Consider the following 17,525-nt stretch of genomic DNA (forward strand, 5'->3'; position numbering starts at 1 on the left):
ACCTCTAATTATTTTGATTCCCTAGCCTACAGCAGTTTAGGATAAGAATTTATGAGTAGTAAATAAGAATATCTAAAAACATGACAGAAAAACAGATCTCAAAATTCAGAATGTGTGAGTATATGGTGGACAGTCTTGGTTATATTTCAATTGACTTTAGCGCAGATTGTGTGTGTGTGTGTGTGTGTGAGAGAGAGAGAGAGAGAGAGAGAGAGACAGAGATGGGGGGGAACAGATAGGGACAGACAGACAGGAAGGGAGAGAGATGAGAAGCATCAGTTCTTCGTTGTGGCACCTTGGTTGTTCATTGTTTTCTCATATGTGCCTTGATGGGGGAGGGGAGGCTACAGCAGAGCGAGTGACCTCTTGCTTGAGCCAGAGACCATAGAGTGATGTCTATGATCCCACACTCAAGCCAGTGACCCTGGGCTCAAGCTGGTGAGCCTGTGCTCAAGACAGCAACTTCAAAATTTCAAAACATAGGTCCTCTGTGCCCCAGTCCAACAATCTGTCCACTGTGCTACCACCTGGTCAGGTGATAAGCAGATATTACCTAGAAATATTTAGACTGTACATGGCAGGTTCAAAACAGGTCTACATTATAATATAATTTAGAAGCTTTTCCATTAAAATGGTGTAAATGGTCTGCTAAATTCCTGTTCTTGAAAGAGTCATCTCAATGTAGCAATAATATCTCACTGCTCTTCCTGTCTTACGGACAATCAAAGCTCAAACTGGAGAGAAGAGGAGCAGTTTCCCTTCCTGCTTAAATCTCTCCCAAGGTCCCATTCACTTGTAACAGAGGTAGAACAGGGAGGGTCACTAACTATGTCTAGGACCAGACATAGAGAAACACATGTAATGGTATTTCTTCTCTCATTCAAAAGGAATTCATTGGAACTACCATATGACCCAGCAATCCCTCTACTGGGTGTATACTCCCAAAACTTGAAAACATGGGTACGTAAAGACACATACATCCTCATGTTCATCGCAGCGTTGTTCACAGTAGCCATGACATGGAAACAAACAAAAAGCCCTTCAATAGAGGATTGGATAAAGAAGATGTGGTACATAAATACAATGGAATACTACTCAGCCATAAGAAATGGTGACATAGTACCATTTACGACAACATGGACGGACATTGATAACATTATACTGAGTGAAATAAGTAAATCAGAAAAAGCTAAGAACTGTATGATTCCATACATAGGTGGGACACAAAATTGAGACTCGTGGATAAAGATATAAGCGCAGTGGTTACCAGGGGAAGGAGAAGGGGAAGGGAAGAGAGGGAGGGGAGTGGGGGAGGAGAGGGGCCTAAAAAGAAACAAGATATAGGGTGCCAGGGGATGATTTGAGACTTTGGGTGATGGGTATACAGTGTGATCAACTGTCCAAATGATGTGGAGATGTTTTCTCTAAATTTATGTGCTCTGGTTGGCCAATGTCACCCTGTTAAATTTAATTGTCTAAAAAAATAATAATTAATTAAAAAAAAAAAACCCACCAGAATTCAGGAGTGCGTGTGAGGTACCTGATGAGAAAAAGTTTAACTTTCCTGTCTACTCAAAGACAAATTCAGGAAGCTGAAAGATCTGGCTTTTTTGTATTTTTCTGAGGCTGGAAACGGGGAGAGACAGTCAGAAAGACTCCTGCATGCGCCCGACCGGGACCCACCCTGGTGGGCAACGCTCTGCCCCTCCGGGGCGTCGCTCCGCAGCGACCAGAGCCACTCCAGCACCTGGGGCAGAGGCCAAGGAGCCATCCCCAGCACCCGGAGCCTTGGCTGCGGGAAGGGAAGAGAGAGACAGAGAGGAAGGAGGGGGTGTCAAGCTCTATCCCTACAATGTCCTTTATGTACATCCAAACTGGCCTGGCTTCCCTACAGATACCAATGACAACATTTATAATTTCACTAATTGTTTTCTTTTCAGGTCAAATATACTCAAGTAGTTTAATCATTTCTCATACAACATGTTTTCCAGAGTCTTCATTACCCTAATATTCTTCTCCTAAATGTACAGTTTGTCAATGTCCCTCTAAAAATGTGGCATGCAAGAACTATTTTTTAAAATTCTGTTCATTAAATACTTAACATTCCAATTTTTTCTTTCTTAAAGCTACATGTAGAAGGACAAATTCTTTAAAAGCATAAAGTAGCAAAACAATAAATAATAATACTAACGCTTTCAAAGGAAAGTTCTTTTAATACTTATGCACTTGGTCTTATTTACATAATTTATATAATCAAAAATATCTGTTCTATCGCTAGCCGGAAAACTCTATTGGCGTAGGCCCAAAGCACAGAGGTTTAGGATCTGATCCCGGTCAGGGCATATACATGAACTGATCGATGTCTCTCTCTCTCTCTCTCTCTCTCTCTCTCTCTTTCTCCCTTCCCTTCCTCTCTGGCTAAAATTAATAAATAAATATTAAAAGAAAAGAATTTAAAAAAAAAGAATCAACCAATGAATATAAAATATGTAGAACAAAACGATGATTTTGTCTCTCTCTAAAAAAATTATTTTAGAATAAATTTTTTTTTTAAGATTTTATTTATTTATTATAGAGAAGGGGGGGGGGGAGGAACAGGAAGCATCAACTCCCATATGTGCCTTGACCAGGCAAGCCCAGGGTTTTGAACCGGCAACCTCAGTATTTCCAGGTTGACGCTTTTAACCACTGTGCCACCACAGGTCAGGCTAGAATAAATTTTAAAGAAAGATAAGTGCATTAAAAAAAAATCTTCTCTGCCCACTAGTTAATGAGATGATACAAACCTAATACAATTTGGTTTTATCCCACCATCTCAGTCAGTTAGAGCGTCATCCCAAAATGCCAAGGTTGAGGGTTCCATCCCCAGTCAGGGCACATATGGGAAGCAACCAATGAATGCACAACTAAGTAGAACAACAAATGAATGCTTTTATCTAAATCAATCAATAATAAAAATTGCAACATCTGTTCTAATTATAAAATTGATAACAGCAGCTTTCTTATATAAATATACATTGATTTGTATGTATATTTGGTTTTGTGGTTAGAATGTGGTTTCTATAGAAGCTCTGTCCCTACAATGTCCTTTATGTACATCCAAACTGGCCTGGCTTCCCTACAGATACCAATCCGCTCAGGAAGGACACAGGATGGCAGAAAAGAATGGTGGGATGAAAATCTTTGCCAAAAAATACACTCATGAGCAAACATATATATGTCCACATTTTAAAGTTTGTTTGGCTTTTACTCTGGTAAGATAAGTAAGAAGTTAGTGACTAACATTATATTTTTAGTTTCTTTCCTTTTGGGGGGGGGTGACAGAGAGAGACAGAGAGAGGGACAGACAGGGACAGACAGACAGGAAGGGAGAGAGATGAGAAGTATCAATTCTTTGTTGCGGCACCTTAGTTGTTCATTGGTTGCTTTCTCTTATGTGCCATGACTGGGGTGGGGGGCTACAGCAGAGCAAGTGATCCCTTACTCAAGCCAGCAACCTTGGGCTCAAGCTGGTGAGCCTTGCTCAAACCAGATGAGCCCGCGCTCAAGCCAGCGACTTCAGGGTTTCAAACCTGGGTCCTCTACATCCCAGTCCAATGCTCTATCCACTGTGCTACTGCGCCACCACCAGGTCAGGCTTTAGATTCATTTTAAAACAAACCCACAGAAACTAAGAATAAAGAACACTACTAGTATACTGGGTTGAAAAAAATGCCCCCCAAATTCATGTCCACTTTAAACCTTAGAATATGACCTTATTTGGAACATATAGATTTGCAGACATAATTAACTAAGGATCTGTAGATTAAATCATTCTGGATTTAACATAAGCCCTAACTCAAATGCATGGTGCCCTTATAAGAGAGGACACAGAGACACTGAGAGAGGCTGATGTGAAGATACAGGAAGAGATTAAGTGATGCTTCTGTTCATAAGCCAAGAAATGTCGAGGATGCCTGCAGCTACCAGGCCCTAGGAGAGGAGCACAGAACTGAGTCTCCTGAGAGCCCCCTGAAGAACAGATCCTATCCCACTGTGATTTCAGACTTCTAGTCACCAGAATCATGAGAGAATAGATTTCTGTTATTTCAAATAACTCAGTTTATGGTAATGTTATGGCAGGCCCAAGAAACGAATACAGATTTTGGTATCAGGAAATGGGAGTGCTGTAACAAAAATATGGAAGTGGCCTTGGACTTGAGTAACAGGAAAAGGCTGGAAGAACATTGAGCACTTGATAGAAAAGGCCTAGACTGCTGTGTATGCTGCCAACAAACCAAGGAACACTGGGGCACCAAAAGCTGGAAAGGGCAAGGAAGGATTTGTTCCTAAAGGCCTCCTTCAGAAGGAGCACGGCCTGCTAACACCTCCATTTTAGACTTCTAGCTTCCAAAACTGAAAGAGAATTAACTTCTGCCACCCAGTTTGTGTAACTTTATTACAGCAGTCACAGGATATTGAGGTAGTAGGGATTCAGCAATTAAAGACAACAAGCAGGTCAGAAGCATTCTGCTTCCAGAATGCTTGGAACGGAACTCTGATTCTACCACCTACTATTATTATAGTTGTGTGGTGGTGGATAAATTACTTAACCTCTTTCAACTTCTTCATCTGAAAATCAGAGTGATAGTACTTATATCAAAATGCTGTTGGGAGTGTTGAGTTAAAATATGTAAAGTGTCCTGACTCGTGGTGGTGCAGCGAACAAAGCATCAACCTGGAATTCTGAGGTTGGCAGTTCAAAACCCTGGGCTGGTCCTGGCCGGTTGGCTCAGTGGTAGAGCGTCGGCCTGGCGTGCGGAAGTCCCGGGTTCGATTCCCGGCCAGGGCACACAGGAGAGGCGCCCATCTGCTTCTCCACCCCTCCCCCTCTCCTTCCTCTCTGTCTCTCTCTTCCCCTCCCGCAGCTGAAGCTCCACTGGAACAAAGATGGCCCGGGCGCTGGGGATGGCTCTGTGGCCTTTGCCTCAGGCGCTAGAGTGGCTCTGGTCGCAACAGAGCAACGCCCCAGATGGGCAGAGCATCGCGCCCAGGGTGTGCTGGGTGTATCCCGGTCGGGTGCATGCGGGAGTCTGACTGCCTCCCCGTTTCCAGCTTCAGAAAAATACAAAAAACAAACAAACAAACAACAACAACAAAAAAACCCTGAGCTTCACCGGGCTTCAGGCAGTGGCACAGTGAATAGAGGGTGAGATTGGGATGCAGAGGACCCAAGTTCCAAATCCCAAGGTCACCAGCTTAAAACAAGGCACATATGGGAGTTGATGCCTCCTGCTCCTTCCCTTTCTTACTTTCTCTCTTTCTCCCTCTCTCTTTAGATCTCTAAAATGAATAAATAAAGTCTTAAAAAAATTTTTTTAAATAATATATAAAGTGCTTCGGCCTCGCTTGTGGTGGCGCAGTGGATAAAGTGTCAACATAGAATGCTGAGGTCACCAGTTTGAGACCCTATGCTTGACTGGTAAAGGCACATGAGATAAGCAATCAATGAACAACTAAACTAAAGTGAAGCAACTATGAGTTGCTACTTCTCGTCCCCCCAACTCCTGTGTCTGTAAACTCAATAAATTCTTTTTTTTTTAATTTTTAAGAAGTGCTTAGCACACACCTTGTGGGTACAATAAGCAGAGTTGCTATTATTTCCTAATCTTTTTTTTTTTTCTTATATCAATCTAGCAGCTTTGAAAGTAATTATAGTTAACTATTTTTTTTTTTATTCATTTTTAGAGAGGAGAGAGAGAAGGAGAGAGGGAGAGAGAGAAACAGAGAGAGAAGGGGGAGGAGCTGGAAGCATCAACTCCCATATGTGCCTTGACCAGGCAAGCCTAGGGTTTTGAACCAGCGACCTCAGCATTTCCAGGTCGACACTTTATCCACTGCGCCACCACAGGTCAGGCTATTTCCTAATCTTTTGATGTAATTAATATCTACTTTAAGATAAATATTTACAAGTAAAATGGCTGTTAAGAAATAGGAGTGTTTCGCCCTGGCCGGTTGGCTCAGCGGTAGAGCGTCGGCCTAGCGTGCGGAGGACCCGGGTTCGATTCCCGGCCAGGGCACACAGGAGAAGCGCCCATTTGCTTCTCCACCCCTCCGCCGCGCTTTCCTCTCTGTCTCTCTCTTCCCCTCCCGCAGCCAAGGCTCCATTGGAGCAGAGATGGCCCGGGCGCTGGGGATGGCTCTGTGGCCTCTGCCTCAGGCGCTAGAGTGGCTCTGGTCGCAACATGGCGACGCCCAGGATGGGCAGAGCATTGCCCCCTGGTGGGCAGAGCGTCGCCCCTGGTGGGCGTGCCGGGTGGATCCCGATCGGGCGCATGCGGGAGTCTGTCTGACTGTCTCTCCCCGTTTCCAGCTTCAGAAAAATGAAAAAAAAAAAAAAAAAAAAAAAAAAAAAAAAAAAAGAAATAGGAGTGTTTCAGGGTACAGAGAGAAAGAGGTTCAGAGAAAGAAAGCCCTAGGAAAGCATAAATAGGCCAAGATTTGAAGAAGTTAGCCAAAAGATTTATGAGTGTTTTTAGTTTGCTTTTACTTATTTTGTTTTGGGTGGTAGAAAACAAGAGAATTAAATGTACAAAGTTAGGAACCTGTAAACTTTCTTTTTTTATTTTATTTATTTTTCACAGAGACAGAGGGTGAGTCAGAGAGAGGGATAGACAGGGACAGACAGACAGGAACGGAGAGAGATAAGAAGCATCAATCATTAGTTTTTCTTGCGCGTTGCAACACCTTAGTTGTTCATTGATTGCTTTCTCATATGTGCCTTGACCGTAGGCCTTCAGCAGACTGAGTAACCCCTTGCTGGAGCCAGCGACCTTGGGTTCAAGCTGGTGGGCTTTTGCTCAAACCAGATGAGCCTGCGCTCAAGCTGGCAACCTCTGGGTCTCGAACCTGGGTCCTCTGCATCCCACTCCGACGCTCTATCCACTGCGCCACCGCCTGGTCAGGCTAAACTTTCTTTTAAGAGCAAATGTAGGCCTTGGTCGGTTGGCTCGGTAGAGCGTCAGGCCCAGCGTATGGATGTCCCAGGTTTAATTCTCGGTCAGGGCACACAGGAGAAGAGCCCATCTGCTTCTCCACCCCTCCACTTCTTGCTTCTCTCTCCCTCTCTCTCTCTTTGCTCCTTCCCTTTCTGCAGCCATGGCTCAACTGGAGTGAGTAGGCCCCAGGCACTGAGAATGGCTCTATGGCCATCACCTCAAACACTAAAAAAATGACTCTGGCCTGACCAGGTGGTGGCACAGTGAATAGAGGGTCAGATTGGAATGCAGAGGACCCAAGTTCCAAACCCCAAGGTCACCAGCTTAAGCATGGGCTCATCCAGCTTGAGCGCGAAATCATAGACATAACCCCATGGTCACTGGCTTGAGCCCAAAGGTCACTGGCTTGAATCCCAAGGTCACTGACTTGAGCAAGAGGTCACTAGCTCTGCTGTAGCCCCCTAGTCAAGGCACATATGAGAAAGCAATCAATGAACAACTAAGGTGCCACAGCAAAGACTTGATGCTTCTCATCTCTCCCCTCTTCCTATCTGTCTGTCCCCAGCTATTTCTCTCTCTGTCTCTGATGCAAAAATAAAAAAACTGACTCTGGTTGCAACAGAGCAAGGGCCCCAGATGGGCAGAGCATCACCCCCTAGTGGGCTTGCCGGTTGGAGTCCGGTCGGGGCACATGTGGGAATCTGTCTCTGCCTCTTCTCCTCTCACTGAAAAAAATTTTTCTTTAAAAAAGAGCAAATGGAAGTAACTGAAAGGCTTTTCCACTTGGGGGAAAAGGAGACCTGGCCAGAACTGCTATCTTTAAAATCATCCAACTATGGAACAGAGACTAGAACTGGGGACTAGGGAGTTAGATATAGACTACTGTGGAGGCCACTAAACCAGTCTAATGAGATGATGATGGCTTGCATTATAGTAAGGACACTGAGAATAGAGAGAAACTGATTCTACACACATACATACACACACACACACACACACACACACACTTTTTTTTATGGGAGAGGAGGGGAAACAAACTCCCACATGCACCCAGACCAGGATCCACCTAACAATCCCCATCTGAGGCTGATGCTTGAATACTGAGCTATTTTCAGCACCTTATGCTGATGCTTAGACCAACAGAGCTAACGTCAGCACGCACGGCCAACACTTGAATCGAGACACTGGCTATAGGAGGGGAAGAAGGAAAAAAGGGGAAAAAGGGGAGAGAGGGGGGAAGAGAAGTAAGTGGTTGCTTCTCCTGTATGCTCTGACCAGAAATCAAATCCAGGACATCCACACGCTGAGCCAACATTCTATCACTGTGCCACCTGCCAGGGCCTGATTCAATATTTAAGAAATAATTTAGGCCTGGCCTGCAGTGGTGCAATGGATAAAATATCAACCTGAAATGCTGAGGTCGCCAGCTGGAAATCCCAGGATGACCCAATCAAGGCCCATATGAAAAGCAGTTACTACGAGTTGATGCTTCTGCTTCTCACTCCCCCCTTTCTCTCTCTCTCCACTCTAAAATCAGTATTTTTAAAAATAAATAAATATATAAAATTTTAAAAAAATGAAAAAGGAATGGAGATCAGTCCTGGCCAGGTAGCTCAGTTGGTTACAGCATTGTACCAATATGCCAAGGTTGTGGATTTGAACTCTGGTCAGTGCACGCAGAAGAAATCAACCAATGAATGCATAAATGAATGCAACAGCAAATCAATGCTTCAATCACTCTTCCCCTTCCTTTCTCTAAAATCAATCAATCAATAACTTTTTAAAAAGAGGTAATTAACCTGACCAGGCAGTAACACAATAAATAGAGCGTCAGATTGGGACACAGAGGACCCAGGTTAAAACCCCAAGGTCACCAGCTAAAGCAAAGGCTCATTCAGCTTGAATGTGGGCTCACTAGCTTGAGTGGGGGGATCAATAGCTTGAGCATGGGATCATAGACATGACCCAATGGTCACTGGCTTGAGCCTAAAGGTCGCTGGTTTACGCAAGGGGTCACTGGCTCAGCTGCAGCCCCCTGGTCAAAGCACATATGAGAAAGCAATCAATGAACTAAGGTGCTACAATAAAGAATTGATGCTTCTCATCTCTCTACCTTCCTGTCTGTCTGTCTCTATCTGTCTCTCTCACTTAAAAAAAAAGGGCATTATTAAAAAGCATAACAAACAATATAGTACAAAAGACTAGTCTCAGGTTTCTAGCTTGAGCAGCTGGTACAATGGTGATCCCACTTACAAGATAGAAACACTGAATAAAGGGTAGGTATTAGGGAAGGGCTGATGAGTTCCATGTTAGACATGTTATGTTTGAGGTACCTGTGTGGACATGCCCAGGAGATTGCTGGACATACAATGAACTGAACATGAACAAAGGGTAACAGACATAGGTTTGATGGCAGCTAAGCCAACAACTAAGTAGCTCGCAGTTAGAATGGAGAGATGCAAGTGGAAAGCTGTGTAGGTTAAAAAATATAATTTAGGCCTGACCAGGCGGTGGCGCAATGGATAGAGTGTCGGACCGGGATGTGGAGGACCCAGGTTCAAGACACCGAGGTCGCCAGCTTGAGCGCGGGCTCATCTGGTTTGAGCAAAAAGCTCACCAGCTTGGACCCAAGGTTGCTGGCTCAAGCAAGAGGTCACTCGGTCTGCTGAAGGCCTGTGGTCAAGGCACATATGAGAAAGCAATCAATGAACAACTAAGGTGTTGCAACGAGAAGCAGATGATTGATGCTTCTCATCTCTCTCCGTTCCTGTCTGTACCTATCTATCCCTCTCTCTGACTGTCTCTCTCTCTGTCCCTGTAAAAAAATTAATTAATTAATTAATTAAATGAATAAATAAATGCCTGTAGTGACACAGTAGAACCTGGAACACTGAGGTCACTGGTTTGAAACCCTGGGCTTGCCTGGTCAAGGCACATATGGGAGTTGATGCTTCCTACTCCCACCCCTTCTCTCTCTCTCTCTCCTTTCCAAAATGAATAAGTGAAATCTTTTAAAATATAAAAAGTAGCCTGACCTGTGGTGGCACAGTGGATAAAGCGTTGACCTGGAAATGCTGAGGTCGCCAGTTCGAAACCCTGGGCTTGCCTGGTCAAGGCACATATGGGAGTTGATGCTTCCAGCTCCTCCCCACCTTCTCTCTCTGTCTCTCTCTCCTCTCTCTGTCTCTCTCTCTCTCTCTCCCTTTCTCTCTCTTCTCTAAAATGAATTTTTAAAAAATTAAAAATATATATATATAAAAAGTATAATTTAAGACCTGTGGTGGCGCAGTGGATAAAGTGTCGACCTGGAAATGCTGAGGTCGCCGGTTCAAAACCCTGGGCTTGCCTGGTCAAGGCACATATGGGAGTTGATGCTTCCAGCTCCTCCCCCCTTCTCTCTCTCTGTCTCTCTCTCCTCTCTCTCCTTTCTATAAATGAATAAATAAATAAAAAAAAACTGAAAACAAAACAAAACATGTAAAAAGTATAATTTAGCCCTGGCCAGTTGGCTCAGCGGTAGAGTGTCGGCCTAGCGTGCGGAGGACCCGGGTTCGATTCCCGGCCAGGGCACACAGGAGAAGCGCCCATTTGCTTCTCCACCCCTCCGCCGCGCTTTCCTCTCTGTCTCTCTCTTCCCCTCCCACAGCCAAGGCTCCATTGGAGCAGAGATGGCCCGGGCGCTGGGGATGGCTCTGTGGCCTCTGCCTCAGGCGCTAGAGTGGCTCTGGTCGCAACATGGCGACGCCCAGGATGGGCAAAGCATCGCCCCCTGGTGGGCAGAGCGTCACCCCTGGTGGGCGTGCCGGGTGGATCCCGGTCGGGCGCATGCGGGAGTCTGTCTGACTGTCTCTCCCTGTTTCCAGCTTCAGAAAAATGAAAAAAAAAAAAAAAAAAGTATAATTTAGTTTATTTGGCAAATAAAAAAAAGTTTTTAAATGCTGTATTTAAGGTAATTTTATTCAAAATGGAGAGTGACAGGAAAAGTCACTTTCTTAATTTGGCAACTCCTACTTTACTGAAACTCCCAATTTCTGAGCAAATGACTGATAGGATGAAAGCTGCATTTAGGAAAGACAGGCCCTCCCTGGCCTGTGGTGGCGCAGTGGATAAAGTGTCAACCTGGAACACTGAGGTCGCCAGTTCAAAGCCCCAGGCTTGCCTGGTCAGGGCACAAATAGGAGGTGATAATTCCTGCTCCTTTCCCTTTCTCTCTCTCCTCTCTAAAAAAAAATGAATAAATAAAATTCTTTTTTTAAAAAAAGAAAAGATTGAGGCCCTGGCTGGTTGGCTCAGCGGTAGAGTGTCAGCCTGGCGTGCAGGGGACCCGGGTTCGATTCCCGGCCAGGGCACATAAGAGAAGCGCCCATTTGCTTCTCCACCCTCCCTCCTTCCTCTCATTCTCTCTCTTCCCCTCCCACAGTCAAGGCTCCATTGGAGCAAAGATGGCCCGGGCGCTGGGGATGGCTCCTTGGCCTCTGCCCCAGGCGCTAGAGTGGCTCTGGTCGCAGCAGAGCGACGCCCCGGAGGGGCAGAGCATCGCCCCCTGGTGGGCAGAGCTTTGCCCTGGTGGGCGTGCCAGGTGGATCCCGGTCGGGTGCATGCGGGAGTCTGTCTGTCTCTCCCCGTTTCCAGCTTCAGGGGGAAAAAGAAAAAAAAAAAGGAAAGATTGACTCTCATATATTGGATTAAAATCAACCTCTAAATTGTTTACCCAATATCTTAGTTCCTCAAGTAGACTAAAAAGAACCTTTCTTTTATTTTATGTTCCACTAACCTTTACAAAAAACATAAATTAAAGCAATAATGAAAAAACTTAATTTCTACAAACTACTAGCAATATAATTAAAATTTTTTCACTGCCCCAGACTTTGTTTTAGGCATTCTCCCTTGGATACGATTCATCATTTTCAACTCCTGGGTTTCCAAGGAGTATAAATACCAAATCTACACATACTGTGAACTGAGCAAGGTACATGACTTCAAAAACTTTCACCAGAAGTACACATACACTCTACCACAAGGGGGCACTGAAACTGAATCCAACTTTAGAAAGATGTAAAAACCTTTCAGATTCACTAAAATTATTAACAAGGAACACTTAAGTAGCACTAATACTGAAAAAGTTTCATATCTGACTTTACAAAGAAAAGAGTCAAAAAGTAATGTCAAAAGTTTGCAGTTTTTTAACTACATTCAAAAAACTTCTCTTCTGTTTGCCTGAGCGTTGTTTTATATACTAATACAGATCTATCAGAAAACAAACCTTTTTAGAAATGCCACTTTTTAGTTTCTATGTGTATATATAATTTTATTTTTTTAAGTGAGAGGAAGGGAAATAGGAAGACAGATTCCATGTACCCCAACCGGGATCCACCAGGCAACCCTCATCCGGGTCCCATGTTCTAATCAACTGAGCCATCCTCAGCACCTAAGGCCAACGCTAAGATCAACCAAGCCACTGGCTGTAAGAAGGGAAGAGAAAGAGAAGGGGGAAAGGGAGGAAAAGAGAAGCAGATGGTCACTTTTCATGTATGCCCTGACTGGTGATCAAATCTGGGACGTCTGCATGCCAAGCTAATGTTTTATCCACTGAGCCAACCGGCCAAGGCTAAGTTATTTTATATTTTTTTTAAATGCATTTGTCTTCCTGACCAGGCGGTGGCGCAGTGGATAAGAGCGTCCGACTGGGATGCAGAGGACCCAGGTTCAAGACCCCGAGGTCGCCAGCTTGAGCACGGGCTCATCTGGTTTGAGCAAAGCCAAGGTCGCTGGCTTGAGCAAGGGGTTACTCGGTCTGCTGAAGGCCCACGGTCAAGGCACATATGAGAAAGCAATCAATGAACAACTAAGGTATTGAGGCCTGACCTGTGGTGGCGCAGTGGATAAAGCGTCGACATGGAAATGCTGAGGTCGCTGGTTCGAAACCCTGGGCTTGCCTGGTCAAGGCACATATGGGAGTTGATGCTTCCAGTTCCTCCCCTCCTTCTCTCTCTGTCTCTCCTCTCTCTCTGTCTCTCTCTCTCCTCTCTAAAATGAATAAATAAATAAAATAAAATAAAAACCAACTAAGGTGTTACAACGCGCAATGCAAAACTAATGATTGATGCTTCTCATCTCTCTCCGTTCCTGTCTGTCTATCCCTCTCTCTGAAAAAAAAAATGCATTTGTCTCAAAAAATAAAAGAATTCTTTTTTAGCAAGTGAGAGAGACCGACAGACAGCCAGGAAGAGAAAGAAATGAGAAGCATCGACTGTTACTTGCAGCACTTGAGTTGTTCATTGATTGCTTTCTCATATGTGCCTTGACCAGGGGGCTCCAGCCAAACCAGTGACCCCTTGCTCAAGTCAGCGACCTTGGGCTCAAGCCAGTGACCAAGAGGTCATGTCTATGATCCCACACTCAAGCCAGTAACCCCGCACTCTAGCTGCTGTGCCCGTGCTCAAGCCAGGAACCTCGGGGTTTCAAACCTGGCCTCAGCATCAAAGGCCAACGCTCAATAGACTGCGCCACCGCCAGGTTAGGCTCAAATTTTCAAAGATCTCAGAAACACCCAGCACAGCAAAAACCACTTTACTATCTTTCTCCTGGTCAAGGCACATATGGGAGTTGATGATTCCTGCTCCTCCCCCCTCCTCTCTCCCTCTCTCTCTCTCTCCTCTCTAAAATGAATAAATAAAAAAATATTAAAAAAAAAAGGCCTGACCAGGCAGTGGTGCAGTGGATAGAGCATTGGACTGGGATGCAGAGGACCCAGGTTCGAGACCCTGAGGTCGCCGCTTGAGCACGGGCTCATCTGGTTTGAGTGAAGGCCCACCAGCTTGAATCCAAGGTCGCTGGCTCCAGAAGGGGTTACTCGGTCTGCTGAAGACCCATGGTCGGGGCACATATGAGAAAGCAATCGATGAACAACTGAGGTGTTGCAACGCACAACGAAAAACCAACAATTGATGCTTCTCATCTCTCTCTGTTCCTGTCTGTCTGTCCCTGTCTATCCCTCTCTCTAACTCACTCTCTGTCTCTGTGTAAAAAAAAAAAAAAAAAAAAAGGTAAGAGGCAAGGCAAAATAAAGAAGGGAAGGAAGTATAGGAATGGGAGAATAGGAGCACAGATTAAATTTCACTCACTTCCTAATTTATTCACAGCAATCCTAATGACTCGGAGCGCTTTGGGGAGGGTATTTGAGACTCGTTGAACATATGACCTACTGACTGTCTATAGACAGGAACTGTGCTGCCAAAGGGATTGTGATTTAATAGTCAGTTTAGAGTTAAATATATTTTTTTAAGCAAAAGAAAGAGAAGAACAGACAGAGCTACAGGAAGGGAGAGAGATAAAAAACATCAACTCGTACTTGTGCCACATTATTGTTCATTGCTTGCTTTCAGATATGTGCTTTGACCAGGGGGTTCCAGCTGAGCCAGTGACCCCTTGCTCAAGCCAGCGACCATGGGCTTAAGCCAGCAATCATGGGTCTTGAAGAAAACTGGCTTAATTTTATTTATTTATTTTTTTGTATTTTTCTGAAGCTGGAAACGGGGAGACAGTCAGACAAACTCCCGCATGCGCCCGACCGGGATCCACTCCGCACACCCACCAGGGGGCGATGCTCTGCCCATCCGGGGCGTCACTCTGTCGCGACCAGAGCCACTCTAGCGCCTGGGGCAGAGGCCAAGGAGCCATCCCTAGCGCCCGGGCCATCTTTTGCTCCAATGGAGCCTTGGCTGTGGGAGAGGAAGAGAGAGACAGAGAGGAAGGCGAGGGGGAGGGGTGGAGAAGCAGATGGGCGCTTCTCCCGTGTGCCCTGACTAGGAATCGAACCAGGGACTTTCGCACGCCAGGCCGACGCTCTACCACTGAGCCAACCGGCCAGGGCCTGGCTTAATTTTAAATACATACAAAAACCAAGACCAGATTGACTTACATTATGAGTCTTCGGTTTAAGAACCAGTATTTCCTTCGACTTCTGTCATATCCAATAGGTTCATGTCGAATATATGGTTTATTTTTTTGGATTTCAGCAACACAGTCAGTCACACCAGGCACCTTATGTGCGACACAGACTTCACACTGCCACTCATCCTCTGGCACCTCCTCGAGAGGTGGTTTCACACATTCCAAATGGTACACTGCTGAACATGTCTCACAGCAGAGCAAGTCCCCAAGTTTGTGGCAAACCCTACAATGGTCATCATACTGGATCACCCCTTCAGACATCAACTCCTCACGAGCAATATTTGTGGTAAGGAACTGATCGACTAAGAACTGAAGAACTTTGATTTTGTTCTCTACTGGGCCATAAGGATAATCCTCTGCTTCTTGGTAAGGAAGCACATGATGGTACTCCTTATCGCTCTCACAGTACACCCGCAGCACCTCTGGCCACGTCATCCCGTCTATGAAATACAGCGTGGAATTAACGCTATCTTTCAGGTCAGCAGGTCCAAAGGTAGTATTGGAAGTGTCTTCTTCACGTAAAACTGCTTTCAAAAGCACAACGTGCATCTCCGCCATAAGTGTACACTGTTCTTGACTCACCAAAGCTGCACAGAAGTCCTCAAAGCGAAAAGGAGATAACCTTAAAACAGTGCCAAAGTTCCGCAGTACCTCGTAAATGGCAATAACATTCATTATATGCTCATTAGGCACCATTAAATCCTCAGAGGACTTGGGAAATTCAAGGGGCGGGATGTCTTTTTCTTCCAATATTGGAGAACGAGGCCGATGTACTCTTGGTTTTCGCCTACCTATAAGTAAAAAATAAAATAAAAATTGTATAATTACAAGTCAATACATCAGTTCTACGAATTAAGAGTTTTCCTGTTTGGATATATACCTCAAAAATTATATAAGCATACTTCTATTTTTCTAATAACTTTCAAGTTAAAATAACACCAAGAAGCAATGATTTAGCTCTAATTTTTAAGTCTATAGAAAATCTATACCAAATATAAAAATAAAATCAAAATGAATTCAAGACCTGAAACCATAAAACTCCTAAATGAAAAACTAGGCAGTATACTCTCTGACACTGCTATTAGTTATATTTTTTTCTAATATATCTCCTCAGGCAACGGTAACAAAAGAAAAAATAAATGGGGCTACATCAGATTAAAAAGTTTCTGCACAGTGCCTGACCAGGTGGTGGCGCAGTGGATAGAGCGTCGGACTGGGATGCGGAAGGACCCAGGTTCGAGACCCCGAGGTCGCCAGCTTGAGCGCCGGCTCATCTGGCTTGAGCAAAGAGCTCACCAGCTTGGACCCAAGGTCACTGGCTCCAGCAGGGGGTTACTCGGTCTGCTGAAGGCCCATGGTCAAGGCACATGTGAGAAAGCAATCAATGAACAACTAAGAAGTCGCAACGCGCAACGAGAAACTGATGATTGATGCTTCTCATCTCTCTCCGTTCCTGTCTGTCTGTCCCTGTCTATCCCTCTCTCTGACTTACTCTCTGTCTCTGTAAAAAAATAAATAAATAAATAAAAAGTTTCTGCACAGCAAACCAAACCATCAACAAAACAAAAAGACAACCTACCAATTGGGAGAAGGTAAATCCCAAATGATACAGCCAATAAAGGGTCAATAGTCAAAATTCATAAAAAACGCATACAAAATAAAAAAAAATCCAATTAAAAAACGGACAGAGAACCTGAATAAACATTTCTCCAAAGACATACAAATGGCCAGCAGACATATAAAAAGATGCTCAATGTCACTAACCATTATAAAAATGCAAATTAAAACCACAATGAGATATCATCTCACACCTGTCAGAATAGCTGTCTCAACGAATCAACAAACAGCAAGTGTTAGCGAGAATATGGAGAAAAGGGCATTGTTGGTGGGAATGCAAATTGGTGCTGCCACTTTGGAAAACAGTATGTGGAGGTTCCTCAAAAATTAAAAATAGAACTACCTTGCCTGACCTGTGCTGGCGCAGTAAATAAAGTGTCAACCTGGAATGCTGAGGTCACCGGTTCAAAACCCCAGCCTTGCCCAGTCAAGGCATGTGGGAGAAGCAACAATAAACCCAGGCTTCTGGCCCTGGCCGGTTGGCTCAGTGGTAGAGCGTCGGCCTGGCATGCAAGAGTCCCAGGTTCGATTCCCAGCCAGGGCACACAGAAGCGCCCATCTGCTTCTCCACCCCTCCCCCTCTCCTTCCTCTCTGTCTCTCTCTTCCCCTCCCATAGCCAAGGCTCCATTAAAGCAAGTTGGCCCGGGTGCTGAGGATGGCCCCGTGGCCTCTGCCTCAGGCACTAGAATGGCTCTGGTTGCAACAGAGCAAGGGCCCAGATGGGTGGAGCATAGCCCCCTAGTGGGCATGCGGGGTGGATCCCGGTCAGACACATGCAGGAGTCTGTCTGACTGCCTCCCCATTTCCAACTTCAGAAAAATAAAAAAAAATAAAAATAAAAAAAAACCATGCTTCCCACTCCTTCCCACACCCTTTCTCTTTCTAAAATCAATAAATAAAATCTTAAAACAAACAAACAAAAAACTACTTTACGATCCATTAATTCCATGTCTGGGTACTTACCTAAAGAAATCTAA

The 17,525-nt window shown here is 44.8% G+C and overlaps 1 protein-coding gene across 3 annotated transcripts in view; it reads right to left on the reverse strand.

The window, feature by feature from the left end:
* Positions 1–17,525, reverse strand: part of BPTF (bromodomain PHD finger transcription factor) — a 182,298-nt gene that overhangs the window by 126,505 nt on the left and 38,268 nt on the right. For all 3 annotated transcript variants that reach the window (XM_066235079.1, XM_066235077.1, XM_066235078.1), the window contains exon 2: positions 14,899–15,721. In XM_066235079.1, the coding sequence (XP_066091176.1) occupies positions 14,899–15,721 (823 nt within the window). The remainder of the gene's footprint in view (positions 1–14,898; positions 15,722–17,525) is intronic.

This window comes from Saccopteryx bilineata, chromosome 6 (assembly GCF_036850765.1).
Source record: "Saccopteryx bilineata isolate mSacBil1 chromosome 6, mSacBil1_pri_phased_curated, whole genome shotgun sequence".
NCBI lineage: Eukaryota > Metazoa > Chordata > Mammalia > Chiroptera > Emballonuridae > Saccopteryx > Saccopteryx bilineata.